The sequence below is a fragment of the Colletotrichum lupini genome, chromosome 4 (genome assembly GCF_023278565.1).
Source record: "Colletotrichum lupini chromosome 4, complete sequence".
In the NCBI taxonomy this organism is placed as follows: domain Eukaryota; kingdom Fungi; phylum Ascomycota; class Sordariomycetes; order Glomerellales; family Glomerellaceae; genus Colletotrichum; species Colletotrichum lupini.
The window spans coordinates 1340118-1360854 of record NC_064677.1 but is presented as its reverse complement, the minus strand read 5'-3'; the positions used below and the strand labels follow the sequence as shown (position 1 = coordinate 1360854).

Sequence of the window (20737 nt, the reverse complement as noted above, 5' to 3'; positions counted from 1 at the left end):
TCAAGTTTCTTTGGACCAGCATTTGATACCATTTAGATCTCTTATTATCTCACCATCACTTGTCACAAGACACTTGTTCGTTTTCGTTCCACGGACACGACGAGGTTAAATTGAGCTTAATTGCCTTTCCCCTGTGCTGGGTTTGATCCACCACTTTAGCGGACATGAGCGGACAGCTCTGCCCCTTGATGGCCCACCTGTGCCCTGTCAATCTTCTCTTTGGGGATTTGGGGTTGAGATTGACCCCCTCAAAAAGGCGCGTCATAAGGGTCCTCGTCTGCCGGTCATGAGTCGCGGATTCATTTTAGTGCCCTAGAAGCAGGGCGATACCATGCCAGGAGGGCGGGTCACTGACCCAAATATACCGAATATAGTTAGGAAACACGGCGGTCTGCCAAACTGTAGGAGTTCTACGATTAGGGCTCAAAGCCTGAAAGAGATCGATTTGCCGGTCGCTGAGATATTCTAGGAGACACCAGTGCCAGTAGTGAGTGTTAGAGATAGAAAGAACGAAGAGAACCACGACAATGTGAAAACTGTACAGCTTCAACAAGAGCTATGATCTTGCCGATTAGATCAAGTTGCTCTCGGAGTTCCCTATGTCTTGCCGTTGACCCAGGCCCGCCCCTCATCTGGTCAGGCCCACGACCTCAACGCCAAGAATGTTTCTGGATGCTTTTTCCTAGGCCCAGCCTCAGTCACCCCATTTCCCATAGCCCTGGTACGTCACGGTGGCGTGTCTCTTAATATCTCGTCCATCCAGAATCTGCTCTCCATCTGATCAAGCATATGATTCACTAAGCTTGCGTAAACTGACCAAAATGATTTGTTACCGTTGCCATGGCCGGGATCAGCTTCGTAACCTTACTCGACTACGGCTGGAGACCCCGCTCCAGTACCGGCAGAGCTGCCAACCCAGCTAGCAACCGGTGCAATCGAAGTAAGAAAAAGTCAAAAGAAACCTTGGTAGCGAAGCTCCAATCAGGATACAACCTAAACCATCCACATCAAATCTCCCCCAAGAACCACACTGCCGGCTCTCACATCCCAAAGACTCGTCCGCTCAACAAGCAGTAGGGCGAACGCGGATTAACCCATCTTGTTTCATCTAAAAGACGATCCCGATCCAATTGGATGAACCCGAGAGAAACAACGTCTCCCCACATGTTGGGTAACTTGGTGTCTTGGTTTCTTGTTGATCACCTACAACACAGCCCTGTTCAGCGCAATCACCGTGGCTGAGATCCCAGGCCGGACCATTCTTGGCCCATTGGGACGAACCGTCGCTGTTGGTCCGCTGATGCTTGGCAGCTGCACCTCTATATAATTAGCAGTGGCCGAGCGATGATAGTCCCCATCCGGCGGTGGATTACAAGGCAGTATGGATGGTGGAGTTGCGATAGTGCAGACTTTTGCAGTAGGGCACAGCGAAAATCACGGAATGTGACGGGTGTTGTTGACGTAGTGTATTTGTTGGACAGATTGCCGGGGTTCCAATGGCCGCGTAGTCCCGTTTCTTGATCACGTTGTCTCTGGGTCAATCCGTCGACGGCGGAATATCTCTTGCCTAGATCTAGACACAAATGCCCTCCGTCCCGCACTTCCCCAGACCGCGTGGACGCATGGGCTCTTGATTTTGGAAACCCATCTGATAATCAGACTCCTAGCGTCCGCCCCGATGCGTTCCGAACTCGCTTCCGCCCTCGGTCTCTTGGCCGGCCTGCTTACGGCTGCCGAACCGGCATCGGCTCGGCCGGACATCTACGCTCGCTCACAACAGATCCGACGTCAAAATTCAGAGTGCGCTGAGGACCTGGCCGACGTCCTGGATAATGCGCCAACAACGTCAATGTCATGGGGAGCTACGGCTTGCGATTATACGTCTACACTCTCTGGCTTAGAACTCTCCGTCACCTATGCCTCATTCAGGAGTCGAATGTCTTCTTGGTACAGCGACGATCTCGACGACATCACCAAGCTTGAAGCCAGCTGTACGCAGTACAGCTCTATCTTTAATCAGATCCGGAACTGTTACGTGACCGGAGCCATCCCGGCCGCCGCCACATCTACATCAACAACACCATCTTCAACCGTGGTTACTACCACGAGCACTGGGTCTGGAGGCATCACTACGGCGACTGTGACAACTACATCGACACCTGACAGTGGAAGCGGCATGGACGATGGCGCGAAAGCTGGACTTGCGATTGGTATCATTCTTGCCGTCCTTCTTCTGATGTTCACCGGGTACAAGTTCTTCATGAAATATCGTCAAAAGAAGTTAGCCGATGCCGCAGCAATATCATCGAATGCAAACATTGGACCGGAGATGGGATCCGCAGCTGCGGGAGGAGCGTTAGGTGCCGCTGCTCTGGGCAGTACCAAGTCACGACCAGAGCAAAGCGAGGTGTATGCATACAAATCGGAACTGAGCGGAGAGTCGAGGCCAATGTCCGAACTCGATCCGCGACCGATATCCGAGCTCGACCCAGCAGCAGTCGTTGCGGCCAGTGGGGTCACCGGCGTCCATCGACATGTCGCGGAGCTGGACCCTGATCCCCCGACCCAGCTGAGTGAGCTGCCAGCTGACAACTACGACCCAACCGCCACGACGAATTCGCCTCCCCCGGCATACGTCTCTCCGGTTACTGATACGGGTACTCGAAATACGCTCTACTCGGTGGTCTCACCAGTGTCATCAGACTTGAGTACGATGCGATCGTCAGGATTAGGCATATCTACAATTTCAGAAGCAGATGTCTCGCAGGGCGCCGATAGTAGTGTTACAGGAGTGGAAAAAATGCCAACAACGCAGAACGAGACAGTGCAACAGGGATGGGGCAGAGGATGGATGCAAAGGGAATGAAACATTCACCATGGCCCTTCTAGTGAAGTGAATGGTACATCATATTGGCCATAAAAGCGAGAGCATAGACAGCTTTCACACGCATGAGCTGTGCGATGAGCAGGAAAAAGCCAATCGGTGGTGGTTCAGTCAGGTTTCCCAAAGTCATCGAATTTCTTGACATTGCTATCCTTGATGCAGCCTATCTCGACTGTCTCCTATTAGATACCCTCTTACTACAATACAGAAAATTCATTCTTGTTTCAAATCCGGGTTATCATCGCCAAGCCATACAGCTGCTCGAGGATCTTACTGGAAAGCTTTTGTGTCAAATATGAAACATTATGTTGTCATCAGCACTTCTCTCGTGACAAAGGATGCTCCTGCAACTTTGCAATCGCATCAGCGATATTCTTTCCCACCTCCGCTCCCTCCTTGATGAATGTCACCCAATATTCTTTCTCGTGTTCCAGGCGGACACTACCTGAGCGGATATACTCGAGGAGGGATCTCTCCCATTTTTCACGTAAGCTGCTTCTCGCCAGAATTGGATTCATCCATTCGGTAGACTCTCGGTCTGGATTGAGATACACAAGCGCTCCCAACAAGGACCTCCGTGTTCCCAGATTCGCCCGAACGCACTTGAACTTCACTCGGCACTGATGTTTGAGCCAGTCTGAGGCAGCATCCTCGGATGAGTACAGGTACGTCACTGATAGGGAGCAGAATGCGGTACAAAACGTGACGACGGCGGCATCCCAGCCTTGAAGTGTAGAGGCGATGATAATTATACACCATTGTGCCATGATTGTGAATCGAAGCATCCAGCGAAAGAGGTTTGGCCGTCTGGGGAATACCTTACGCTGAAGTGGCCTATTCAGAAGAGCATTGACAGAGTTTCTCGATCCAATGAAAGCGTTCCAGTCCTGACCATTGAGACTACTGGCAGACACAATGAGCCTCTTCGATATGTTTCCGTTGTATCTGCCAGGTTTAAGGCTGCGAGGCGCGGTTCCAAACAGTTGGCCGATAAAGTGTCCTGATGCCGGCATGAGAAGCAAGTATATCATCCCATAAAACGTGCCCGAAAGTAGCGAACAGATAATACCCGCTGCCCATAAGATCCACCCAGACAAGCTGACCAGAGCATAATGTAAAGAGACTGGGCCCCATACTATGTCGATGAGACGACGGATCGGGCCGTACGGACCATCGGATGTTTCATCTTCCACAACATACACGTAGAGCTTTTGCTGCCGAGTTCGATCTCCAAGGGCCACAAAGCTATTTTCAACCTTGACGTCGACTTTTTGACTCCTTAAGAATAGCCTCGTTGTTGCGGCTGCTGCACTAGGGTAGTGATCTCCAAACTTTGTGTCCATGCAGTGGAGTGTATGCACTGCACCTGGTCGATCGAGACAGCATGCGTTTGTGGTATCATCTGTGGAGAGTAAAAGGCGAGCGCCTTTTGGCGATATTGGCCAACACCATGCGGGCGTAAGCCCTGATAGTTCAAATACATGGAGCTTGGCGGCTTCCTCGATGAATTCGATGAGGGCCGTAAGAGGAAGGATCCCGACAAGTTGCTGCGCCCAAGGAGGCGAATTTGGTAGCTCGATAGCCAGATTCATAATCAAAGTTGTCGATGAGGATTAGTGTTATAGTCTTTGCTGATTGGGCTCACTCGTCTCGCGACTTGACAAATAAGATCATGTTGCTAGGCAGCGCTGCTCAAAATTGTCAACTTCTGTGCTTGGACGCTGATGAGCCTACAGACGATAGAGTTTGTCAATGTTGCATTGGTATTGTTGGTTTCGTGTCTACGGTGACAAAGTCAGGCTTTAACTAGAATCAATTATGTACAATACGGCTTATGGCCCGAGCATCATGGGTCCACGAGGCGGCTTCCGCGAGACAGGTGGTACGTATAGTGAGTTGGGCTTCTACCGTCTCTTCCTTGGGTAGCTGTGCAGGTTGTGGTATCGGTCCCGCGCATGACCGTACCAACCTTTGCATAGGCACTTGCATTTACATGCGATCTGAAGAGAGGCTGTGCTCAATGGCACATTCAGAAATAAATCAGGAAAAGTGCAGTGCGGCACGGGCAATATGAACCGGTGGTTTGTCAAGGCGAAGACCGAGCATTGGCAGCGGCAAAGGCAAGACAATCCAGGACCTCGACGTTGGTAGACCTATCATCTGGTTCGCATATGTGCGCAGCTGTTGGGAATCAGCCTGCAGAGGGGCGCAGTCTCAAACCCAGAAGCTAATCAACATGAACTGTTAGGAGATGCTCATGTACTGTAAGCGAGTCAAATGAACTTCTGAAATTCGTGATGCAGAATTAATTGATTCTTGTATAGGTCCAGTTCACCCGGTTTCACCCCGGTCAAGTAGCCAAACCCCAATATCTCCTTTTCCCTTTGATCCCGGACTATTGCAAGATGCTGATAGGTACGAAGCAGTGTGGTCACTGTATTCGAAAAAACTGATGCCAACATAGGCGACTTTGAATGCAGTTGGCTTTGCAGCAGTACAGTGCGAATTTTGGGAACGCCATTGGCTCTGTCTCCTATACGTTCAATATGACTCCCTGCCAAAATTGGGCCAGTCACCATCCTCGCCCCTACCAGGTCGGGTGACCTCGGAACACCGTCATCCTATCTCAAGTTTGCCTCCAGCCGCCGCAGTGCGTATGGGCGAGGGTCTCCATATATTTCAGTTCCTACCAGAGTACGACACATCTGCAAACTTGTTTCCAAGGCTCGTGTAGTGCCTCCGCCGCACTTTTGAGTACGACATCATGTCATCGAACGATCGCAACATGTGGCCGACTGGCCCAGCAGGCCCCATACCCGGTACTGCCGAGTACCTCAATTGTCTTGTCGACAGCACCGGGAAGTGCAAATGTCTTTCCAGTCGCCCGACGGCAGGGGATGACCCCAAGCTACCGAGATTTTTGAGCTTCTTCACAGAGATGGCTGTACAGGAAGCACGGGAATATAGCCTCGTGCCTGAACACCCGATGTTTGAGCGAGAGATAAATGCTTCTGAGACAGGACCATTTCGGCCTCCCATGAGCCGGTTGGACACCAGAAACATATGCATGGACTGCTACAAGAAAGCAGCCCCCGAGGGCTTCACAACATGGTCGCTTTCATACGAAAAGCGAACTTTTCAATATGGTACATTTCCACCTCAAATTACAGCTGGAAGCCCCATCGATGCCGACAGTTACTTGGGCGAAAGATCGATAAACTTCCCATCCTTCGATGCTCGGGTGATCTTCAGAAAAATGGCCCATGACGGGCGCCCTATCTATATCGACCGTCTACATGGAGAGACGAAGTGGATTCCAAACCTTACTGACAAGGTCGAGAGGGAAAGGCAAAATGCGGCAATCAACAGAGAAAACGGCGCAGCTTACATGAGTGCTACGAGAATCTACAGAGCTGACGGGGACTTTGGTGCCGGGCAAAACACTACGGCAGAGCATCGAGTTGGCTACGGGCGGCTGGCAGTGGTGAGACCTGACTGTCGTCTTGCAATGCCGAGGGAAGACTCACCCCAGAAAACCCCCTCGATCCCTGCTACGGAGATGGGGGAACCTTCCGAGGACGAAGAAGAAGCTAGCCAGCAGATTACTGCTTCCAGACCTATCCGACGCGATATCCCCCGCGAGTGGCTTCCTCCCGGTCCGTACGCGGTTTACACGTACTACATGGAAAATGCTCATGGACAATGGCCTGAGAAGCCGCCAGTCAGGCGACTCTCGATATCTCGCGTTGACAAAATCGAGACAGATATGACTGGACTTATCAATCCAACCGCGCCGAGTCAAGAAGAATTAGCGCGCTTTGCCAGAGAGAAGGAATCAAGGAAACGATGGGACGAAAGGGAAAAGTATCTCAGTCGTCATGACCGCATCCGGATCGGCGATGCTTTGCTAATAGCCTACGGTTATCCTAAAGACAAGATCCCCAACATTCCAACCGAGGCCTACGAAGACATGATGCGCATCTCGGATGACAATGACCGAGGTCCAGGCGTCTGGGAGTTGCGTGACTCTTTCACAGGAACAGGAACGCCAGGCGGTTTCTTCTACGAAAACATCAGCAGACAAGATCTAGTGAAACATCACTATCCTTCTCGGAGGCCAGGTTTAGGCTTGTCGAGTCCACCTAAAAGGACTTTTCAAGTAAGTGATGAGGAGGTTTACCTGCAGTATGGCGATTGGAGTGAGGATGCTAGGTTCAAAGTAAACATATACTCTATCGAAATCACGAGACCTCAGAAGGATGAGACTGATGAAAGTGGGATCTGAGAAGATCATGGCGGTGCCTGAGAATTAGGAGCATTGTGTGGCATAACTTCAAGAAGTGTACTTGGTCCATCGTCATCCATTGATATGAAGAGTGCAGTTGATTGAATAACCCCTGTTCTGATTTTTGTCTTCTTCATTTTTGAGTCTCCGCGTTCTTTCATCCGAGCTCTTCTGAAAGCTCGCGTCACTCGGTGGTATCGTTAGCCTACTAGGTTGCAACCGTGAACAGGCTATGCAGAACTTTGGAATTCGGACACAGGCAATCACTTCCTTGTCGACCTTTTAATCCTTCCAAGTCTGAACAGGTGACCGACCCAGAACCCAATACTCTGACTTCAAAAATACAATCCCCTGGAAACTCCGTTTCTAGAACCTGCTCATATACTACTTCTAGGGCTATGGGGCACTCGTGGAGGACGGTGTTGATGTCGCACAGACGGGTGACGTGATCGTAGTTGGTGTCGTTGCGTGGACGTAGAGAACCTTCTGGATCTCCGGGCCGATCCCACCCCACCAAGGCGCCGGCTCCACGGTAGTGGTGACGTGGTTGCAGCCGTGGCAGTCTGTAGGCTTTCCAATTGTAACTGTCTGGTTGTAGATTGTGATGGTGCTCGTTGGCTGGTAGTCGCCAGTGAAGCCGGGATCAAGAACCGTTATCGTTGTTGTGCATTCGCTTTGAGTTGCGGTGGGTTCGAGTGAGCCAGCAGCAGCAATACCGGCGAATGCCAGAAGCACAGAGTGAAGTAGAGATAACATGTTTGGTTATTTGATAGATAGAATGATGGAAGTTGAATGCTGATTGCGACGGAAGTATATCGATACAACAGCTTGGCAAACAGTCTTTATATCTTGAAGCGGGGTCTAGAGTCCGCAAGACTTGCCCGGAACCCGTGGAGCTGAGATTCCCTGTGACTCGCTCGAACATCGGATGAACGGCACGCTAGATGAAAGCTACGAACCCATCGAGAGCTATTCGTGCTGGTTTCTAGCATTCTGAGAAGACTCTCAATATCGTAGAGTTAATGAATGTGGCTCGTGCTTCAACTCCACGGATCATCACTGGGCACTTTGAGCATGATGTTAATAAAACGAATCATAATAACCCCGTATAATCGGCGACTTCACTAGTCTTTTCCCCGTCCCCGAAGATCTTTAATGTGGAGGCTCAACTATTGCAGCTTGTCAAGCCTTAGCAACTCATCTGAAAGTCTTGGATATCCCCTGTATTCCAGCTCGCGATCAGCCCCTTTTGAAAAGCTTGTTTACTGGCGGCCTTCAGGGTCCGAAACTTCCGCTAATGTTTCCTTGCAACTGATGATCCGACCGAGTAGCTGAAAGCCAGAAAAGGGGCGAACGAACCTTCATCGATGCGATTGTCATGCGCAAATAGGCGCACTGGTGAAACTTCTCACTTGAAAGCAGGACTTCGCGGGATTCCAACCCCTTTGTTAGGAGGAGCCCGACGCGTAGCCCTCTTCGGAGGTCAAGGCTTCATGCTGTTCTGCAGAAGAGCTTGTCGTCTTGCCCAGGAAGATATGCAGCGAGCCAGAGGGAGTGGACTAGGAAGCATGAACGAGAACTAATACTTACTAGCACTGATCTCAGTTTCTCACAGATGTGGTTCTGTCTCTTCAATAGCCAATTGATGGCTGCCATCAGCAACCAAATTTTAGCAACGATATCTCTACCATCACCCAAGCATGACGTTGTCTATTGTGGGCACAGCGAAACCGAGCAACTGTCTGCTCAGCTGATGTACCCTCGAAATCGACCCAATCGTCCGGAACTAAGCGCACCCAAACTGGGGCTGCAGCGATGAAGACTGATTTATCCTGTACGATCTTTCTGCATTTCTCGTTGTAGGTCAGACTCTGTTGTCGAGATTGTGGCCCAAGCCATGAAAACTCACATCTAACGACTGTCCAAGAGAAGAGCTTAATAACACTGATCAACGACATTACCACATGCGACTAGTATCTTGAATTCCTCAAGTCGTAGCCTGAAATGCAGACAAGTGCATGGATGCTAGAGCCGTAGCGATGCCGACCCAGCCTCGATATTGCTTGTCGATCTCGCATGTTTGAGATGTTGTTCAAGGCGCCAACTGTTGACCAGCTAGCTGCTGAGGATCTAACCCATGAAGCAGAACGGACTACCTCTCCTTGTATGGCCTCAATAGAGCAATATCCTGAACCACATTGATGATTGTACGTATGTCAATGCAAGAGCTGAGTTGGCGAAAGCCAATAGCCTCGTGTCTCTCCGGTCTCTTCTCGGGCGAGGTGGCTGTTTCCTATCGATAACGTTGCCGATCTTCCAACTCGTGCATATGACGAAGGCCGAGCGCGCATGAGCTTCCGAATAATCGTAATTGCGTGGCGTGATGTGTTTGCTGGATGTGAACACTCAATGCAGATAGTTTCCAGCTGCTTGTTCTTTGACTACTATGACATCTGCGTGGAGCTCGGCGGGGGATCTGTACCTGAGTCACCGAAAATCACTACAAAATAGTCAGTCGAGTTTCAAGAACTTGTTGTAGCACCACGTTTGCAATAGAACATAGTGGGTGTCGAGTTTAGTTGAAGGGCAAAAAACATGCGATTTCATACCACAGAAATAACGTGCTCCCAGCGATGTCAGACAAGTCTCACTTCATTGGCTCTGCCTCATCGCCAAGACCATTGCTGATTCAACAACAGCGCCGGTGTCATTCTTGCAAATGCCGAGCGAAAAAAAAGGGTTGACTTGAACTTGGTAGGGAGAAGAAGAAAAAAGCACAAAAAGCATCTTACTTAGCTTTAGACGATATTCCGTCGGATGTGAGGCTTTCCGGAAGATGCCCAGCAATTGATTCCTGATAGGGCGCCCAAAGCGGGCTGTGTTCTGGCGCGGGTGGGATGGAAAAGATCGTCAAAACTGCCAGCGGAGTATTGATTTTCAAATGTCCGTAGTAGCAAGCCGCGAAAGCCAAGTGTTTCCCACGTCAGATTCTCTATTGGGCTGCATTGGCAAACGATCCGGCGCGTCGCGGTGCGCATATTTGGGGGAGAGGGCCAAGCAACCGCCAAGGAGCTTGCCTCGAAATATTGACGCTACCGGACGAACCTAAACAAGACATAAACTCTCCCACTTGGTTGACTTGTGGACGGCAAGTCGCGCTTCCGCTGCCGAGTCCCAAGTGATCGGCGGCGTCATAACCGTGCTTCTGGTATTCGATGTTCCCCGGATTAGGAAAGTGTGCCAAGGAGCCCCCAACTCTTCGACGATTTGCTGCGCCGCGGCGACTACGGGAGAACGGGAGGCAAACACCGCAATCTCAATTCCCTTGGCCCATTCATCACGACAGCCCAGACCGCGGTAATGGCGCCGGTGTACAGCGCTTGATCGTTCCTCCGGTTCTTGGCTGAGCGAACACATCACCAGGCCGTAGCAGTGATGCAAGTGAGTGTAGAGGCGCTGTGGAATTGAGGGGAAATGACCGTACTTGCCGAAGATGCACCTGAGTTGTAGCTCGTAGCTGGATATCGAGGTTTACTACATATACAGAGATGAAAGTTCCCTCATTATTACCAAGTTCCGATCTGTATCACATCATTTCATCTTCATCCACCTCTTCTAGTATCTATCGATCCCAACTGTACATTCATCCCCAGTCACTCACTATCTCCAATACCATCACAATGAAGTTCGCTATCATCCCCCTGGCTTTGGCTACTGCTGCCTCCGCCGCTCCCATCGTCGAGGAGATCAAGCACGCTGTCGGCTGGACCAAGAAGGGAGGTAAGGGCAGCTGGGGCTCTTCTGGCCCCTTTCACTTCACCTCGACCTACGACGTGATCGCCACACCTGACCAGGTCGTCGATAACAACAACACCTTCACTGGTGGACTGGCCGGAGCCATTGGCTACTTCAACTACGGCATCAACTCCAAGGAGAATGTCATCTGCTACAACATCACCCTGGTCAACTTCCAGGGCGAGTACCAGTCCCCCGCCCGCACGGCAACCCACATCCACCAGGCGGAGAAGGGCAAGGCTGGCCCCCCTCGGTAAGCACATGTACAAATCGCTTGATAGAATCAGAATACTAACTCAACCTCACCAGCATTGCCTTCCCTAACCCGGTCGCCGTCGAGGGATACCAGAACGTCCGCCGCAGCGTCGGCTGCTTGACCGGCCCCTTCGTCACCGGTGTCAACGCCACCGGTGTCGACACCGGCTCAGGCTTCAAGGTCAGCCAGATTGAGGAGAACCCCGAGGGATTCTTCACCGATGTTCACTCAAGCCTTGCCGTACCCGGTGCTGTCCGCGGCCAGCTTGGCGACGACTATAAGAAGGACTGCCCCGAGGACAAGAACTAAAAGACTTTACGGAGGTGCAGGGGCTGAAGGGTGTTGATACCATGTCAGCTTTATTATACATTGTGCTGGCGATGGCGGTGTTGTACTTGGTGTAAAAGGGTGTTAATCCCATACTACGATCTATTCCGTAATTTTAATACTACATTACTCAGGCTTTTCTACATAAGTTTTCGCAGACCGGGATTTCACAGGGCCTGGGTCTATGTGACAAAATTAATTGGGTAAAGACGACTGGGCGATGAGATGAACGATAGAGTGCATGGTCGATCGATAGTTGATCATGCTAGATTTGGACGGTTTCCAGTCTCGCTGTCAAACTGTGGCTCTACACTATTCCTTTAGACACTGTCTCCCGCTGGATAAATAACTATTCGGTGTGAGCCTTCTTTTGGTGAAAGACCAATTATTATTCAAGGTGACTCGACACAATATCCGACACAAACTCAGACCAAGGTTCACATCAATCACTATACAATGTTATTACTACCCATCACATCTCGCGCTCCTCGATTCTTCAATTCTTCTTGTCACTGCACCAAATATTCCTCGTCTACACCTGAGCAAGCAAAGTTCATTGTGAAGCGCCTATGTCTTATTCCGACCGCTTACTTTGCGCTATTTCGAAACGGCCACGGTAGATATCAATATGCTTGACACGTGCCGCGGTGCTGTGAGACTGGAATGAATAACAATTTTACAAGCCAAGTTTGAGAAGTGAAGAGTCTATTGGAATCTAGGCCTCAGGGACTATGCTAGACAAGGATTGATGTATGTCTCACCTTAATTCAGGAGACAAGCAGGTGACCAAGGGGCCACCACGTCCATGGGATTGGGGTGACAGGGTCATCAACGATTGAGTATGATGGCGTGATTTTAGGAAAATGTTCACAGTCAACTATTTCATATCACACATATCACACATCGGTACAAGTTCGTCAACAAAAGTAGCTCGCTTCAAATCGGTAATGAATCAACAGGTTCATTGGGCTCGTGTAGGACAATTATCACTGATACTGTAAGTCGAATCCTGTCAATCAATCACATACGAGAAGTACCGTGGAGATTCATGCTCTCATAATGCGCTTCGTATCGTACAAACTTTTTGACCTCAGCCTAAAATGAGTTCGTGAATATGAGAATGCATGGTGTTGAGTTGACAAAATTCGCTTGATTTGTTGCCTGTTTTACAACCTTCCAGGAAGTCATACGCAATCTCTCGTCTCTTTTCCATCACAATCATCGCCCATCGCCCAAATGATGTTACAAACTTGTTACACGTTCCTTATCGATGACAGCTCAGAGTCCCAACAGACCTCCCCCACCCTTGCCACCACCACCACCAAGAAGGCCGCCGCCGCCACCATCCTTTCCGTCACCACCTCCACCAAGCACACCTCCGAGGAGGCCGCCGCTATTCTCCTGTCCACCGCCTCCTAGACCGCCGAGGACACCGCCGAGAAGGCCGCCAACACTGTGTCAACGTTAGTAGGGCAAGATTGATAGTAATTGAACAGGAATAGTGGCTTACCCATCGCCAACGCCGCCAACAACATCACCAACGCCGCCGAGGACATCACCCTTGCCAAGTCTACCGACGCCCTTGCCGAGACCTCCGGTGATACCAGTGACCGCGTCGCCGGCGCCCTTGCCGACTCCGCCGACGATGCCACCAACCGGTCCGCCGACTGTGGCACCAACACCTCCGAGCGTACCGCCGACAGTGTCACCCTGGAAACACGTTAATATCAAGGTATTCCACGTAACCATTCGAGTACTGGATGATGACGCACCAATCCCTTGCCAACACCTCCAACAGTATCTCCAACTCCACCAGTGACACCGCCAACGGTGCCCATCAAATCTCCACGGCCGAGAGCTCCAGTGGTGTCGCCCAGCGTCTTGTTCAAGCCGCCAGTAGCGGCGCCCAAAGTGTTGCCAACGCCGCTGGTGGCACCGCCAACAGTCTTACCAAGGCCGTCAGTGGCGCCCTGGACACCTTTGCCGAGGGGACCTCCAACGGTGCCACCGACCTGCTTCCCGAGGCCGCTGGTGACACCACCGACAGTTCTACCAAGGCCGTCGACGGTACCGCCAGCCGCTTTGCCGACGCCATCGACAACGCCACCGGCAGTCCGTCCGACTCCGCCAACGGTCCGGCCGGCAGTACCAACGACTCCACCGGCAGTCTTGCCAACGCCTCCGACGGTCTTACCGACGGTATCCGTGACCTGGCCCACAGGACCTCCGGCCTGGGCCTTCTTCGCTGCGCGACGAGCCTCAATTTCATTCGTGGGGGTGAGGGCGCTAGGGTGGTACTGCTTCTCCTTCTTCGGGGTGGCAGCCTTGGCCTTCCGGGCCTCGTGCTCTGCAGTCGGCACAAGGGCGCCAGGGGCGTACACCTTCTCCTTCTTCGCGACCTTGGCTGGGCTGCTGGTAGCAGCAGGGACGTTCCTGACAGCAGGTGCGGGAATAGGGGCGGCCTGCTTCTTGACGGGTGCGGCCTTGGGTACTGTGACGGGAGCTCTGGGCACAGCCTGTGGTGCCGCGGCGACTGCGGGCTTCTTCTTGGGTAGATTGTCTTCGTGAGTCCGTGCTGCTGCTGCTTCCTTCCTGGCCGCTTCCTTTGCGGCCGCGGCCTTGCGAGCTTGGATTCTCTTCACGATATCTGAGCCAGTGGTCTCTGTGTACTGGGTAGTCTTCTTCTCCTGCATCTTCTTGACAAGATCTGCGCCACTGCTGCCGCTGGCAGCCTTGCTAGCGGTGTGCGATGCTGACTTGGCCGTCTTTGAAGCATGGTCGGCTGTCTTGTGTGCGGATGATGAAGCGGTCTTGGATGCGTGATCCGCGGTTCTGTGAGCGGAGGATGTGACTGGTTTCGATGCAGACGATGCAGTCTTGGAAGCTGATGCTGCAGGCTTTGAGGCCGATGATGTGGGCTTGTGTGTGGAGGAAGAGACCTTCTTTGTTACCGGCGTCGTGGTAGCGTGGTCTTTGGTCGATACATTGTCCTTAGCGGCGGCTGTGGCTGAGGAGACCTTCTTTGGCGTCACTTGCGATTTCCGTTCGTCGACCTTAGCGGCCGTTGCCTTTTTGGCGGAGGAGACCTTGTGGGGAGTTGCGGCTGGTGGGACGTGTCGTGTTAGTGACGGATGCAACCTCACAACTCTTCGAGTTGGCCATCTACCTGGGTAAGGTGATTTGCAGGGCTGACTAACCTTCCACAGAAGCACTGTGGTTCTTTACTGATGATGGCATGATGGAATAATATGTGTTACTCTAGGAAAACTCTGTGTTTCGGGTTCACGATAGTCTGACGAGTTTTTGTTTTCACAGAGTGAGTTGCCTCGAGTTGGCTTGTTGAAGGCTGTTCTTTCTGGTGTGGCTGATGCTCTATATACACTGCGAAGCTCCGTAGCAGCTTCTGGGGATGACGTAGATGGAAGAGGATGAGGAGGGTGGTGTGAGCTGACGTGCGTCCACCGTCTGTGACGTCGAGTCTGGGGTTGTCCCGGGGGTTTGATAGGCCTAGATTGACCATCCATTATGCGAGACACCAATCGACCCCAGAAACACCCGCCACACTTCTGAGCACCACATGCACCGCCGACGCACGATGAGGGAGGGATAGCGAGGGAAACATAGCCAAACATGCAGCTTTTCTTTCTCGACTTTCTTCCCGAGTCCCCCAAATTGCCCTCCCCCAGTCACCGCTCGCAGTGGACAGCTGAGATGATGCTCGGTTATGACATACCCTTGGTTGGATTCCCTGCTTTCTGGACGCGGTTGATCGCATCGACACGAGCTAGAGGATGCGTGAACCGGACGAATCAGAGCCTCGAGACTGATAAACTCTCCCTCCCTTAGCCTGGACTGCGAAACATGGCTTTTGTGAGGAGATCAAGGAGCACGGTTGCGCTGCCTTGTCTCGAAGTGACGCCTACGAGCAGCCCGTCGGCGTGAGAGACGGGGAGTGAGGAGTTGCGTTGGTGCTTTGTTCTTTTCATCCGATTGATCCTACGCCCCTCCTACTGGTTGTGGCTTAGCTTACAGCAGCTCTTACTGGGATGTCATCGCGGCTCGCATGCTCGATATCCACAAGCGAGGTCTCGAGCGTTATCGTGTCGACATTGTGGATCGAGAATTGTGGTCTAGGACTTGTCAGTTGCGGAGTAAGACTGCTTGATATCAGCGGACAGAAATTCTGCTTAGTCTCGGTGAAGTCGGAGGGGAGAGGAGGACGTTTGAGTTTTTTTCTTCTGCATGGAGCGAGAGCCATGTTTGCCTCCTTGGATCCATTGTTCTTAGGGTGGCGGATTCGGCTGTTGGAGCTAGTGGTCTTGGTCTATCCCACACGATCGCGATTCAGCGCCCGTCTGGTGGCGACCGTTGACAATGAGGGGTTTGGATGAGGTGAGCGATTTCCTTTGAGGACAGGACGAACTCCTAATGATAATGGCGAGCTACATCAATGATCTCAATCACAGATCCGGATTGCTAGCACGCTGGTCTGAAATGCAAAATTCAGCTGTTGCCAACTGCCTTATTAGACCTGGATGTATGAATGTTTACTTTGCGACTCTTTCGTTTGGCCTGCATCCCGTCGCTGCTCTCCCAAATTATCCAGTAAGCGAAGAATATGCCTCTCACATAGAGCCACAACAAGGCAGATCTTTCAGCATACACGGGCTTCCTTCAAAGAATTTTCCTTACCTTTATTCCACTGTAGTTTCTTGGGCAGCTTGTCACGAGGAACATTTCCTTGCAGGCTTTCTTACTGAACAGTCTCTATCGGAACAAACGAAATTCTATTTCGTCCACGTCCTGCAAGAATGTACTCGAAGTCTGCTTCAAAAAGAACCCGTGCTCATTCAGAAGGCGAGCCGGGTACCACTTTCAAAGATTCTTTGACCTTGACCGAAGAACTACGCATACAAGGCATTGTTCATCCAATAAACCGCGAACATCCCAAAGACTGCTTTAGATGCTGCAAGTAAAGACGAAATCCATGGCAACTGTTCTTCATCATTGTCTTTTGTCAGCTCGTCTCACAGACTGAGCGTTATTGTAATGAATCCTATATAGAAAAGGAAGGTGCCGGCTACTTGCGAACTGAATGAAACAGATCACTATCAAGCACTTTACATCTACATAACACACAAAACAAACTCACAAACACACGACTTCAGTCCCAAGAAACCCATCCACTGTCCTCCGACCAAGCCTCGACACACTATCATGACGAACTCTCCCAACAAGCTGGACAACACAAGTAAAATCACACCAGCCATGTCCGCCCTAACTCTTAACATTCGTCGTACGCCTGGAAAATATATTCGACCTCGGAAGGGACTCTTCTGCCTCGGTCAGCTCCCAGTTGACATCCGCTACCTCATCTATAAGTTCATACTCGTCGAACCCAAGAGAAGGGACATTGAACACAAATCTGACTGCTTCTGGCATTCCGATCGTCTTAGACTACTAGAGCCCCCCGCTTTCCTGCTCAAAGACATCGTAATTTCAGAGGAGCCTCACCGGCTTATGTGGGATCTAGATGGTTATTACTGGCCTGGGAGTACCATGTGCCGCTGCGATCAGCGCAAGGGACTCGGGCTACTGTTGACCAACAGACAGGTGCACGCCGAAGCAGCGCCCCTCTTCTGGTCCCAAAACAACTTTAGTTTTCTCAGCGGCCACGAGGCCATCACGGCCCTGAACCATCTCGTCCGGCCAGAATATCGAGACCTCATCTCTTCCATCACTGTGTTGAGTGCTGACCAGCGCGGAACACCTTGCAATGTCCGGTTCGCCAGTGATACGACACAGGGATGTGGCCCGGTGCCATGGGACTCATTCTGGCTGACGATGATAAGGTGCCGAAACCTGAAGGCGATCGAGGTCCCTACTGTTGCTTTGGAAACCTGCCCCGATGGGTTCCATCAACTTGCGACAGAGAAACCCGCGCTGAATACAAACCTCGTCGACTTCATTCCATTTCGCAAGTGGGAGGATAATCTGTTTTCATACCCCGCCGGCACGCATATTGAAGAGTGTTATGATCATAAGCATTTCACTATTTACGCCGAGACTTCGTCCAGACTGCCAACTGTTCAGGAGTTGAGAAGCTCTGACGAGGAGCCTTGCATCGACATTTGGAAGACGCGCGCCAGAGAAAGCAAGAACCTCCTTCGTCGCACTCGCGAGGTCATCATAGAGACGTGCTTGCGCAATTTTGACGAGCAACATGTCTACCAATGGCGTCTCCGCCCCATCATTGACAGCAAGGAAACTAGATTCGTCCGCCTCGATTTGGGTGAGGGTAAATACTCCTCTGTCCAGTTCTACGGTCTTCCCGCATCCCTCAAAGAAGCACGGCAACTTGCCTGGAAAGAACACCTTGAGGACGAAGAATTCAAAAAGTTGAAAGGTATGTACCCCAGTCACCACGAATCGAAGATGTGGCACCGATGGTTCAGGGAAGTCGTAGAGGAGGAAGGGTTGACTGAGGAGGAGGGTGCCGAGCTGAGGCTTACTGGGTATTATTACACTGTGTCTGACGACGCTGAGACGGCTAACATCGAGCCGCCTCATACTCAGCCGAAAATCGACCTTTCTCACCTACGTGGTCCAACCAATCCCCGAAGGGCGAACAGGGGTATTCTCTGGTTTAAGAGAACAACCGCAAGTTATGATGCTGAGCAGAGGCGCAAGGAGAAGAAGAGAGATCTTGATATGATCTGCAGAGAGTCACTCGACGACGACGATGACGACTGGTATTAGTCCTCAGGTCTTTTGCCAGCTTTATGCATGCGAGAAGAGTTTTGCTTACTCCCAACAAGTTTAAGAATTAATAGACTTATGCTGCGTCCGGTTTTATCCTCATTTTAAGTGAATGGAATATGGCATCGAAGCTTGATAAGAAGTGCCTTCTCCCAATGTTTATCAGAGCAGGTATGATCTCCACCAAGTCTCCTCTTCCTCTAGCCAAAGGCGAGGGCTTCCAGGCATACCAAACATGTGGCCCTCGCCCTGAACCTCCCTGATTTTCACATCCCCTCCCTTATCCTTGACAGCTTTGTAGATGAGCCGGGCTTGCTCGATCGGCACCACGGTATCCGCGACGCCATGAAGGAGGAACAGCGGAGCCCCAATCTTTTCGGCGTGGTAAAGGGGGCTTCGCTCACGATATCTTTCCTCCTTTTGTTCGTCTGTCATGCCCGGATCCAGAACAAGCGCGCCCATGTACTCGGACTCTAGCTTATGCGTGGACTCGTCCAGCTTCTTGACGTCACTCACACCACAGACGCAGAATCCGGCGTCAAATGTTGTGGGATGGCGGACCAGGGCCTGGAGGACGTTGTAACCTCCAGCGCTGGCACCGACGATGCCCACCTTGCCGACTCTGCCTGCTTCAACCAAGTGCTTGGCGACTTCAGCTGCGTCGTCGGCGTCGACGATGCCCCATTTTCCAAAGAGTGCCTCGCGATACTCTCTGCCGTGGCCGGTCGAGCCCGTGTAATTCAACGCGAGATAGGCATAGCCACGTGCAGTAAAATACTGAGTTCGCAGCTTGAGACCAGAGCCGGTGTAGCCTGTTGGCCCGCCATGCGAGGAGATGACTAAGGGAGGTGTCGCACCGTCCGGGCCGATGAACCTGGGGTTCTTTGGCATCCACAGGGTGCTGTAGATTATGCGAGATGGTTTCCCCTTCGACTCGAACTTCACAAGCTCCGGCTTTGAAAATAGTGCATGGTCCAGCTTTTCGTCTGTGGTTCCTCGAAGAATCGTTGTGTTTCCACTGATAATATCGATATTGTACAAAGCAGATGGAGAGCCGGCCTCATCCGCAACAAGGAGCAAAGATCTGTCGTCCAGGCGAGCCATCGCGTCGTTGACAATGCCGCAAATGCCAGATGATCCGATGGGTTTCCAATCGTTATTCTCAAGGTCAATGAGGATGAGCTGGGCCTCGCCGAAAGTTATCGCTGCCGCAGCCACGTAACGTTCCGAAAGTGGTGCGTACGTTTGACTATGGCGATGTTAGTAATACGTCGTGCAACTTGGAAGCTTTCGTGTCTACCAACCTTCCCTGATACCATCTGATCTCTCCGATCTCAGCATTATCCAGTCCGCTCAACTTGACTTGTGTAGGCTTTTCGGCGCCAGGAGCTAGACGGAACAGTCTCCGGAACCCATCAATCTCAATGCCGAGGAACAAACTTCCGTCCGGGCCCCATCGAGGCTCAGCAGCGCCATCTCGGTTATTGCCAGCAAGCAAGACCGCGTTCTCGACTGTCGCTTCTGACGTCCAATCCGCAACGAAGATCTTGGCGGATGCGAATGGAAGATTGGGTTGATCCCACTCCATCCAGGTAAGCCTCTTACCGTCAGCACTGAACTGAGGGGTGTAGTAAAAGTCAGCGCCCTCGACAACGCGCTTGACTTCGCCGGTGTCTACATGAATAGCGACGACGTAATTCCGAATCTCGTGAGGCGTGTTGATGGTGTGATCCTCTTGGTTCGCCAAGACCCAGGGGTTCGTGGGGTTGGCGCTGAAGTTGGAGTATCGCAGCTTTGAGTCGCCAGTCAGATCAACGACTTTGCCAGTGTCGACATCGAGTGATTTGACGGTATTGTCACGGTTGGAGAAGATGATGCGACCATCCGCGGCGACGTCGTACGTAGAGCCACCGTATTCGTAAACTGTGTTGCCGGCGCTGTAGGGTGCTGGTAGGAGATCCTTGAGGCCACCGTTCTTGGTAATCTCAACGAAAACCTTACGTCCATCATCCTTCGACTCAATGAAGTACGCCCGTCCCGATTGACGCTTTGCATCAATCAGTAAATGCACTTCAATTGGTCGTCACGCGTCCTAGATCACTTACATGGACTCGAGGCGATGATACAGACCAGCTCTTGGACGTCACAGTATCGACAGTGATTGGGCTCTCCCAATCGCCATACCGGGCCACTCGTTTAGTTACCATGACGCAGATAATTCGCAAGAAGGTGATTGTGCGATCTTGGATGGTGGGAGAGTAACTCGAAAGTCGACGTGGAAGAACGCGGCCACACGTGAGTCACCAGTCGTTTGAGGGGCTGAAGATGTTGCTTACGTGAAGTGAGAGTTACACGACCGAGATAGGCAGGAGACATGTGCCGGGTTTGCCGGTAGCGAACTTCGGTGAGGCCCCGCTTTTAAGCCGATGTT

At 51.6% G+C, this 20737-nt stretch overlaps 9 protein-coding genes across 9 annotated transcripts; 4 read left to right on the top strand and 5 right to left on the bottom strand.

The window, feature by feature from the left end:
• Nucleotides 1–1678: 1678 nt before the first annotated feature.
• On the top strand, nt 1679–2866 carry CLUP02_07533 (uncharacterized protein; the record flags this gene model as incomplete). Its single annotated transcript, XM_049286527.1, has 1 exon — nt 1679–2866. One exon carries the CDS (start codon nt 1679–1681, stop codon nt 2864–2866), a length of 1188 nt encoding a protein of 395 aa, XP_049143670.1.
• A 332-nt stretch (nt 2867–3198) lies between these two features.
• CLUP02_07532 (uncharacterized protein) lies at nt 3199–4476 on the bottom strand (the record flags this gene model as incomplete). The annotated part of the gene is made up of 1 exon (XM_049286526.1): nt 3199–4476. The coding sequence occupies one exon, from the start codon at nt 4474–4476 to the stop codon at nt 3199–3201; it is 1278 nt and encodes a 425-aa protein (XP_049143669.1).
• Nucleotides 4477–5648: 1172 nt separating this feature from the next.
• Nucleotides 5649–7169, top strand: CLUP02_07531 (uncharacterized protein; the record flags this gene model as incomplete). The annotated part of the gene is made up of 1 exon (XM_049286525.1): nt 5649–7169. One exon carries the CDS (start codon nt 5649–5651, stop codon nt 7167–7169), a length of 1521 nt encoding a protein of 506 aa, XP_049143668.1.
• Nucleotides 7170–7565: 396 nt separating this feature from the next.
• CLUP02_07530 (uncharacterized protein) lies at nt 7566–7925 on the bottom strand (the record flags this gene model as incomplete). Its single annotated transcript, XM_049286524.1, has 1 exon — nt 7566–7925. The coding sequence occupies one exon, from the start codon at nt 7923–7925 to the stop codon at nt 7566–7568; it is 360 nt and encodes a 119-aa protein (XP_049143667.1).
• Nucleotides 7926–8358: 433 nt separating this feature from the next.
• Nucleotides 8359–9730, bottom strand: CLUP02_07529 (uncharacterized protein; the record flags this gene model as incomplete). The annotated part of the gene is made up of 9 exons (XM_049286523.1): nt 8359–8463; nt 8529–8580; nt 8634–8728; nt 8760–8879; nt 8966–9040; nt 9182–9299; nt 9367–9561; nt 9621–9669; nt 9700–9730. The coding sequence occupies 9 exons, from the start codon at nt 9728–9730 to the stop codon at nt 8359–8361; spliced, it is 840 nt and encodes a 279-aa protein (XP_049143666.1).
• Nucleotides 9731–10849: 1119 nt separating this feature from the next.
• CLUP02_07528 (uncharacterized protein) lies at nt 10850–11529 on the top strand (the record flags this gene model as incomplete). Its single annotated transcript, XM_049286522.1, has 2 exons — nt 10850–11217; nt 11274–11529. The coding sequence occupies 2 exons, from the start codon at nt 10850–10852 to the stop codon at nt 11527–11529; spliced, it is 624 nt and encodes a 207-aa protein (XP_049143665.1).
• A 1296-nt stretch (nt 11530–12825) lies between these two features.
• Nucleotides 12826–14784, bottom strand: CLUP02_07527 (uncharacterized protein; the record flags this gene model as incomplete). Its single annotated transcript, XM_049286521.1, has 4 exons — nt 12826–13000; nt 13058–13257; nt 13320–14650; nt 14745–14784. The coding sequence occupies 4 exons, from the start codon at nt 14782–14784 to the stop codon at nt 12826–12828; spliced, it is 1746 nt and encodes a 581-aa protein (XP_049143664.1).
• A 1980-nt stretch (nt 14785–16764) lies between these two features.
• On the top strand, nt 16765–18306 carry CLUP02_07526 (uncharacterized protein; the record flags this gene model as incomplete). The annotated part of the gene is made up of 1 exon (XM_049286520.1): nt 16765–18306. The coding sequence occupies one exon, from the start codon at nt 16765–16767 to the stop codon at nt 18304–18306; it is 1542 nt and encodes a 513-aa protein (XP_049143663.1).
• Nucleotides 18307–18468: 162 nt separating this feature from the next.
• CLUP02_07525 (prolyl oligopeptidase) lies at nt 18469–20513 on the bottom strand (the record flags this gene model as incomplete). Its single annotated transcript, XM_049286519.1, has 3 exons — nt 18469–19555; nt 19611–20353; nt 20412–20513. The coding sequence occupies 3 exons, from the start codon at nt 20511–20513 to the stop codon at nt 18469–18471; spliced, it is 1932 nt and encodes a 643-aa protein (XP_049143662.1).
• Nucleotides 20514–20737: the final 224 nt, after the last annotated feature.